The 10,634-nt window shown below is 26.1% G+C and overlaps 1 protein-coding gene across 1 annotated transcript; it reads right to left on the bottom strand.

Moving 5' to 3' along the window:
- Window positions 1-1,907: 1,907 nt before the first annotated feature.
- On the bottom strand, window positions 1,908-4,067 carry LOC132925601 (uncharacterized). The gene has a single exon (XM_060989981.1). It carries the CDS (start codon window positions 4,065-4,067, stop codon window positions 1,908-1,910), a length of 2,160 nt encoding a protein of 719 aa, XP_060845964.1.
- Window positions 4,068-10,634: the final 6,567 nt, after the last annotated feature.

A 10,634-nucleotide genomic window follows, 5' to 3' on the forward strand; every position in this document is an offset into this window, starting at 1 on the left:
TAATGTTAAACATTTTTAGAAATGTTTTGAATCCCTTATTCTTCTTTAGTATTAAGTTCATTTTAGTAATAGGTAGTATTTACGATAATTCGTCAAATAAACCAGTAATTATAGACGTTTATTAGATAAATACCATTTAAAATTAACAAGATTCTCAACAATTTATATATATGTAATTAAATACAATATTATATTCATATCGGGTACATATAACACTTTCTAAAATAATTAATTTGTTTTCTCTCTTAACCGATGTATTTTAAATTATAATGAATAAAAGACTTATTAGATTTTATTATCTAATTATTATAAGATTATTGAACGTAGGTTTGTATTATATAATAATTATCGTCGCAGATTCGCAGTCAAATATTAATTTTTCGACTACGTTGCAATGCACATTTAATCTCCCGCCAACAGGGGCGGACTGGCAATTTTTGGCCCAGGGTGCAAAATAATTAGGGGCCCGTACATTTTTTTGCAATTCTACTTAAATTAAGTAGTTTAGAGTAAATGCATTCTTAGACCTTTATTCGATTTCAACTCACTCAAAGGAATACGTTTATTTTATTGAATACTCAATTATTAATAAAATGTATAGTTTTAAATTTGACATTTTGACATAAAAACTAGGTACCCATATAATGTTATGAATAAGAACAAATGTTTTCTATTCATACATCTTCATAGTTTAATAAGTAAACTTTAATATTTAAAATTATTTTAAACATACATTATTAATTAAAATATACTATACAATATTAAAAATATAATATAGCTTACGTACCTATAACCTATATACGGGTATAATGTATCTTTATATAATTACTAAAGATTTAAATGAATGAGTAAATAATACAAATATAATAATCATATTTTAAATATTAAAATTAAATACTTTAAAATAAAAGTAATCTACTTAGTTCATTAGAACTTTCACCCAATAAATTTATAGTTTCATCGCTACTTGAAATAAGATCACTTTCAATGGATAACAGCATTAAAGCTTCAAGATACTCTTGATTGATTGCTGCTCTTAAACGGGTTTTAATAATTTTTAATTTAGAGAAGGCCCTATTAAAATGTTTTGATTTTTTTTTTAAGTTGACTTGTGTGCAAGCTAATGTCATAGCAACTACATATATTTTATATAGGTTCTTGAATGCTGAAGGCGAGGATCCCATGTAATAATATTTGTGTAATATAGAAAATGTGCATGGAATGCACCAGCCATTATTTTTACAATTACCTGAAATAAAAATGTAATACAAAAATTACATTTATGTTTTTTATTATATAGAACTTGGAAATTTACCTTCATTTACTATGCTGTAGTCATCATCTCCAGATTCATATTCACTCAATTCTTGTTTTTCTTCAACTGCCATATTGTCATTTAAATTACAAAGAGGTATCATGGTCTTATACGATGTAGCAAAAGCTATTAGTTCTTCTAAAACTTCAGTAACTTCAACGTTAGTCATTAATGCAAAAACTTCTAGATTGTTTCCAAATGTTTCGACACGATTATGTATGTTTTCAAAATAGATAGGTCCTGGACAAATCAGAGAAAGCCCTATTAAAATGTTTTGATTTTTTTTTTTGGTATATCTTAAATCTATGGCCATCAAAATTGTATCCATAATATTTCGAAACACTTCTATACGATATTTATCTTTACTGTCAAAATTTGATGTTTCGTCCTTTGATTTTTCTCCTGGCATCATTCTAATCTTTCTTTTTCTTTTTATTTTAAAATCTTCTTCAATCTACACGTGTTCTAAATGGTTTGTTTTTTTAACCATAATATTGATAAACTTTTTAACCTCCGTAAAAATATTCTGAAAATATTCATTTGTCGATATCTTTTTCAACTCTTTTTTAAAAGCTACAATTTGATTCCAAGCTTACAAATAATTTAAACCTTTTGACTGAAGATACTTGGAAATTGGCGTTGTAATACAGAATATATTCAGGAATATCCAAACTGTCATAATAGTTTCAAAAGAACACCATTTAACTAGCAAATCTCGGGCTTCCGATCGACTATCACTGTCAGTTGAAGTATCATAACCCAGTGTGTGTAAAACTTCAAGAAGTATGGCAAATCTGTCTCTTTTATTGTGATCTTCATAAAAACCATGGAATATTGCTTGTAAAGCTGCATCTTTACTATTCCAACGGGTATCTCCAACTTTCTGCAATTTTCGAAGTCTTTCTGGTCCAATTTTAGTAGATAACAATCCTTTCCATAAATTTGTTCTTTTATATGACTGGCTTATGAATGCAGTAGTAAGTTTTAAAAGGGAAAATAGATCTTGTACTTGGATACAGCATTTAGAAGCATCTGATATCACCAAATTTAAAGCATGTGCATGACAATGTGTGTATACTGTTTGTGGGATTTCTTCTTGGATAAATGCTCTAACGCCATTATAGTGGCCACTCATATTAGCCGCTCCATCAAATGATACACTTATTAAATGTTGAATATCAATATTATTATTTACTAACACTTCCTTTACTTTTGTGAATTGGTGAACACCTGTTCCTGAATCTAGTGGTATTAATGCTAAAACACGTTCCTCAGCTTTACCGTTAAATACATACCTCAAACAAATACATAACTGATCTATCACTGCTACATCTTGAGTAGAATCAATTTCCAGAGAAAAATGTTTCACTGAAGATAGTTGAGTCGAAATGGTTTCTTTCACTTTTGAACTCATTAGTAAAAGTAATTTATTTACTGTATTTTTTGATAAAAACGTTATGCGACTTCCTCTTCCAGTTTTAAAATTGTTTTCTAATTTCTGTTTTTTACTTTTTTTCTCAGCACTTTCCAGGTGATTTTGTAAGACAGGGTCGTATTTTGATAATAATCTTATAAGTTCAATAAAATTCCCTCTATTAATGTTTATTCCTGTTGTAATGTCTAAATCTTTTAAATGTTCCATGTTAAAATTTAAGGAACTTTCATTTCGTTTTCCTCGAAAAGCAAGGCTTTGTTTTGCTAAAAATAAAATTACATCAATTACTCTTTTGACTATTTCCTGATTTTTTGCCACATTTGTACGCCTCTCGGTATTTAGTAAATCTTGAATACCAGTTTTTGACGACGCTTGTATATAAGTTTGTACTGGAATGTCGTGTGTACATGAATTTTCATGTTTGCTTATTTTTTCATAAACATTTTTAATATTACAGTACACTCCTTTGACCCATGCACTGGATTGATCTGAAGAAAACGCCATGCATATACAACAGTAAAAATGTTGATTAGCTAAATTATATGATAGCCAATTTCGTTTTTTTGTTTCTATTTCTGGTTTATCATGGTGAAAATTGTGAAATTGTCTGTTGTATACTCTAAATGCGTCAAATGGTAGTTTATGTGTATTATTGGATGGTTGAATTGGATGATTTCTTAAAAATGCTAGTTTATATTGAATAGTATTAGTATTTGATGGCGCTATAAAAAGACTATCTGCTGATAATGAACTACTATTTTTATCATTATTTGGTTCTCTTTGATTTTTGAAATCGCTGACTTGTGTTAGTGAAGGAAGCAAGTTCAAATTTATCGGAATTATTAATTTTGTAGAGCTTACAGTAGATCTTAATATTTTTTCAGGAGATATATCCTGAAGTACACTAGTTGTTGAAGGTATTTTCGTAAGTGAATTTAAAGTAGAAGAATTTGAAATTGGAACTGCTGTGGTGGATTCTGTTAATATTGTTGACTCTACATGAAAAGTTATATCAAATGCTTTTATTTTAGGCAATGGCTCTAATGTGTCAATTTGAGGCGGTAACATCTTTGCTGGCGACGAAATAAAAGTTGAGTTACTTTTTGAATTTGATTCTAACGTAGTAATATGTGGTAATAATTTTGATGAAGGTTTAGTTTCAGAATAGGGGAGCGATTTTGAAGATGACTCGGAAGTACTTAAGTTAGTAGTTGGAGAAACAGAAACATTTTGTGGTTTTTCTATTGTTAGGTTAAAATTAAGTTTACACTGCTTAGGATTATTTTTTACTTTTTCAAGTTCTTTTTTTTCACGCATTTTCCTTTTAGCGTTGCCACTAATGTGTTGGTATGATGATTTTTTTTTTGCCTTCCATGTCAAATTTGAAACAAAACTAAGCGAAAAAAAATTGTAGTTATTCTGAGTTTATAAAATGTTCTTTACTTTTTTAATATGGTATCTACTATAGTAATTAGTAGTATATCTAACTATTTAAGTATCTAAGTACATATAATATATCAGTTATCAGTAAGTTCAAAAATATTCAGGGAAAATATTTTATTTCAAAAACAATCAAATAGTTTAAGTTAACAAAATTATTAAAAATTTAAATAAGCAAATACATTTTATTGTAACTCCATTAAATTATTGTGTTATGTATCAAAATATTATTTAAATTTGTTTAATAAGATCGTTTTATATTAACAACAATATTTATAATTATACTAAATTAATTGACTTTTTGGACTGTTTAAAAAATAAGTGTCTATACATATACCAACAGATAGCAAATTCATTAGTATAGCTCTACTTCATGAAGTATAAAAGCATATATACCTGCCCTATTTCTATAATATAACATATAAGCAACAATAGCTAATAGGTAATTTTCTATTCTTATGTTGCCCTTAACTCTTAAGTTATTAACTAATTAATAATGAATTTGTTTTCTTAATACTAATAATTAATAATTTGTATTCCTAATTAAAATTTTAATAATATTAATAAAGAATTCAATTTTGTCAAACATTGAAATTAATACCTGTTTTATATTTGTATTTATGAACCTACATGATTGTAGTTTAATAAAAAATATGTTACATAATGAACTAACAAATAAAGATGTTTGAATTAAATCTGATACAAAGTCATTTCACTTTATTATTAAAAATAACAAAGTAAAATTAATTCTTCTGAATAAAAATTTGCAATGTTATGAGATGGTTAACTTTATTTTGATTTAGTAGGTATTTATACATGACCATATGCCCATATAGGTATCTAATATAATACTTCAACTTGAAAATGTATAATAAATATAGATAGGTAGAAAATTAATTTTTAATACAAGATATACTAATTTACAAAATAAAATTCACAAATATTTGAATCTTAGCAAAGCCGCCATAATGGTTATGTAACCATTTTTTTTTTTTTAGAATTTAAATGATAAATCCAAAGACAAAATATTGGTGAAATGTTTATGTATTAACTGTTAAATAAGCAATAAATGTGTTGGAATAATAACAAAATAATTACGTTTGTAAGACAATACATGTGGGACGTGAGTTGAGGTTGTGACGTATTCTTAATATTAATTATTATAATTAAGGAACGGATTTGGATGTAAATTGCATTTTTTTCTGAATATCCAAAAACATTTTCAAGTAAAAAATTAATTTCATACATCCAGGAATTAAAAAAATGAAACTTTTATTTTTTATTTTTTAGAAATTTTTAGTACATTTATATGTTTTTAAGTCATTTTTATATAAAAATGAATAACAATAAAACATTTTATAAAAATTTAGTTAAAATTATAAAAAAATAAAATAAAATATTATTTATTTTGCCGTGTCGTACTTCTATTTTTATTATTTGTTATGTTTTTATCGATCAGATATATATAATAGCGTCGCCACCTATAATACGGTTTTACAAACGAAATTATTGTTGACACTTCGGTATTTATATACATGTATGCAATTAAACAAATAATTAATAAGAATAAGAATTTTTTCAATCTTAAAAGTATTTATTTTTATTTTTAAAAGAATTTTTTTAAAAAAAATGTTAGTTACGAGTGCATTAAATCGTATTTTTTAAGGCATTTTCTTGTTTTTTAGAGCATTTAAATCCGTTCTCTAATTATATATAATAAATAGCTAGAAATGTAGTTGTTATTTTTGAATATGTTAATATGTATCAATATTATTAACCTTTGTCCTTTATATACCATTTCGTTCATACCTTAAAATTATCAATACCTTAAACTAGATCAAATTTTTATTTAATAAAATAATATTTAAAAATATTAAATGGTACTAGATGTCTATATCCAATAATATTCTAATTGTTTATTATATTTACACAATAAATACATACGCATTATAATAAAGTAATGTTAAATGTTTTCCTACTTACCAATTTTAATTGCAAAGCTTGAATAATACAATTATACAAAACGTCTAAGCTCAAAGAAACGAATGCGATAAAATAAATGATCCATTATCATATTTAGTTAATTTATGTAATAATAAAAATGACAAGTATTTATAAATTATTAAAATATAAAATATATAATTAAAACATATTATTATAAATAAAACCACCATAAAAAAAGTATATAAATATAAATAAACCACATATTTTATTGATTACAATCATAACAGCGTTTAGCGGCAGTAGGACCATAATAATATCAACATGTACAACCGTGATGGCGTGATTCAATGATATTTTTAGTTTTTACTTCTATGCAGTTATTTTATCTACATTTGTTTTAATAACGTAGACGCGTTGCGATCTAACATTATAAATATAATAACAACAGTATTGAAGATTTCTATTATAATTTATCTTTCTATTTTACATTACTATAAGAATTAAATTAAAGAGGGCCCGACAGTAGTAATCGGGGGCCCAGATCATAAATACGAATGGGGGCCCGGGGTGCTACTTGGTATATAGCACCCTGGGCCAGTCCGCCCCTGCCCGCCAATACGCCGAAATTCTATCTATCGTATTTGACTTATTGTAAATCTATTTATTGTTTATTCGTTGTACATTATTGACATTTTATAGTAGTTTTTTTAGTAAGGTGTTAAAAATTCAATCAGTTTTACATTATATTTTAAATATTACCAATGCATTTTTTCCCATATTTTTGTGTATATTAATAACATTTTTTTTTTTAATTTGGAATAATTGTTTTCATAATTGTATAATTTTTTTTCTCCATATTTTGCGTTAATTTTTTTTATTATTTTATTATTTTGTACGTAATTTTTTGTTTTGTTTTATGTCATTATTCGTTCTTAATTTGTGTGTGTTTATTAGTATCTATACGGCTATTCGTTGGAAGTAATCGTCTTATACATTTTCTTTTTTTACAGTTAGATCTATATAAATTATCTCTAGGTACTCTGACAGAACTTGTTCACCCCCCCCCCTCCCATCACACTAACAACTGGTTTTTACGATTCAATATTTTTTATTAACATACAACCACATCGTCCACATTAATTTCAATAATTTCGGTCCGACACGTTAAACACATATGAAATATAAAAAAATAATCCTCAAGACTACTCCGATATTGCCTGTTGGATAATAATGATTATTACCATCAGTCGGTTCGAAGATCGAGCACGAAGGAATGTAAGAAAACACGATATTCTTTCGTTATATAGGGGGATATCTTGCACGTATGTCTTGCAACTATATAGAAACTTACTCTTTAATGTAGCCCAGTGTTTCTCAACCTTTTTGGTATGAATACACTTAAATTTACTTTTTGTTGGATAGGTGCCCCATGGCCCATGACTCAAAAATATCAAGTATGCTAGTATGCCATATAATATAATATAGTGTTAATACTAATAATATTTTATTATTATTATTTTATTTTTCTTATGCAATTTTATCATTTAATTTTAATGTAATGCTATGTAATACTTATATTTTTTTAAAGATTATTATTTTTAAATTCAAATCGGTTTTGTGTTTTTCTTGTTATTTTACAAACACTGACCCATACAAATATTTTCAACCTATAGTTAGAAAACATTGTGACATTGATATAGCTAGATAACATGTTTTTCATACTAAATTATTATTTCATAAAACGATCTGTTCACCCTAATATATACACACAAACAAACTTACGAATACACACATACATATGTACATAATAAATATATATATTACATAAAAGAGAAAAATAAACGAATCATGATTTTGTCGGTTGCCACTCGCCACCACCGCCTCCGCATACAAAACCCATCCGCCACTACAAGTACACAACACCTTATTAGTTATTATTATTTTCTAACTGTAAAACTCGTTTTGGTTTTTTTCTCAACAAATATTCATTCTCTCACTCCCTTACACTCTCTATCATTGTCTCTCTCTTTCACACTCTATCTCACTCTCACACACTCGCTCTTTTTCTCTCTTATGCGTATACACGTACACAAAATCTGTACCATTGCCGTAGTAGCGCACAATATTAATATGAATATTCATTGCAGTGAAATCTTTATTAAAATAACTTTTATCACGAAATATTTTATAGAGCCATACAATTTTCGTTAAAAAATGTTTTTATTTAACATATTATTTTTGTTTTATTTTTCTACATAGATTTAAAAACTATTGAATTGTTTTATTTCATATTTATAAAATACACACTCGTCGATTAGACTTATTTAAGTAAGCATTTTTATAGTCAGAATGGTACAAATGCTGTTTAATAGGATATCAGAAAGTTATTAGACAAAAAAAAATATAATTTATATATTAAATATAATTTATTAATAGGTATTATATACATTATTATAACAAAATATAAAACACTAAGTATTAAGATTGTAAAAATAATTATTAATATTATCACCTGTACCATTACGTTTTGACGAGCAATTTAATCAGATTCAGATATTTTTTTATAAACAATAACAATTTTATTATTACCGGGTTAAGCCCAACACTAATTGACGAAAACTATTGGAAAAATAAGTATTAGATTGGTGTATTAGTTAAAGATAGAAACGGAGTCAATAATCCTTATTTATTAATCCATTTCATGTTTTCAATCGTTTGTATTTACTCGTTGTATCGTTACTCGTAACCTCCATCTTTGAAAAGTTGGCCGACAATATGCTTGTATAACAAGGGTTTGTTTTAAACATTCTTCTCGAGTATTCCGATAACATCTTGTGGGAAATAAGTAGCATTTTTTACATTTTTAAATCATCATTATCAAAACAATATATATATATATAAATATATATAATACAAATACGAGGATGCTACTTGAACAAACATTCCATAATCATCATATATCTATATATTGGCTTGTACCTATCAGATATAAAATAGTGGATGGAATATAATAATGTTTAATACGATAATAGTGTATATGTAATCTAGTTTTTTTTTTTAAGAAAATTGATATATTTTACCGTTGAATTATACGTATTTACTAAATTTAGTTGTATAGTTATTCAATACATGCAATATGAAGATATCATTTTAATTATAATTATACGACAGCGGACAACAGCCCCCGACGAACGAATATATTAAATTCCAAAATTCCATGAAACACCGTCCGAGTTGATTTTTTTATACTACGCGCGTCGTCGTGACCGCAGCAATCGTACCTATTATTATAATAAACAGTGCCATAGTCAGAATTTTTTTCGTGGGGGGGGGGGTTAAAAAAATGTCCATTCTTAAATTCCAATTAATTATACAATCAAAATCAATGCCCGTACCAACCATACATTTTGGGAGGGGTTTGAACCTCTACCCCCCCTATATACGCCAATGGATATCAAACAATAGTGGGCTCCTGACGAATAGTATAGTTTTTTTTATTAATTCAACAATTTTTGGATATAATAATAATAGTATATTTTGTATATCAAAAGAAACATGTAAAATTATTTATACAAATAAAATTTTTATTTTTGCATTTAAAAAAGTAAGAAATAAATTTATGAATATAATTTTATTTTGGTCTGAAATATTTTTATTTGTGGGTCACCAATATTTTGATTATGGTTATGGTCGATGGGCCCTAAAATTGTTTGGCGGCCCAACGTTATTTTAATCCGGGCTTGTAATTGCAACGGTAATTAAATTAATAAAATTATTGTCGTTTGACATTTCGGGAGGGACATGCAAGACATACACCCACACATATGTGGAATTAATTTTTTCCGAATATATATTGTATTTAAAAATAACGTTAAAAGCATACAATTTTTATGTCCTTACGAATAATTTTTTTAATTACTACAAAATAATTAATTAATTAATTTTTATAATTTTAATATGTATGTTCGTCCAAATTAGAAATTAAAATGTCTATAAAAAAATAGTGCATATTTATTTTTTAGATGAATTGGTTTTACATTATTATCTTTTAGAAGATTTTTTTGTTTTTGTTCTAAGTATTAATTAAAATGTTTCAAGAGATTCAATTAAGTTAGTTGTATCTATAAATTAAGGACATTTATATAATAAACCTATAATAATACATTACTCATTATTTTTGTTAGTAATCAACTTCATGGAATTACATTCTTTTAAAACTACAGTATTAGTGCTTTTTATCTTACATACATTATATTTTATTAACAAGGTTATATACTTATACCATCACCTTTGTTAAACAAAGATTAAGAATGTAAAATTTAATATTCATATACTTTTAAATTAAACTCTTTCTTCTGTAACGTTTCACCAATTACAATAATATTTATCGAATCTATTAATAATAGAATTAGTAAGACTAATAAATCGTTGATATTTTTTAAGTACTATGAACATTGTTTTGAAAAAAAAATACTTCATCAATACCAATAACCAGTCTGG

Source organism: Rhopalosiphum padi, chromosome 3 (genome assembly GCF_020882245.1).
Source record: "Rhopalosiphum padi isolate XX-2018 chromosome 3, ASM2088224v1, whole genome shotgun sequence".
NCBI lineage: Eukaryota > Metazoa > Arthropoda > Insecta > Hemiptera > Aphididae > Rhopalosiphum > Rhopalosiphum padi.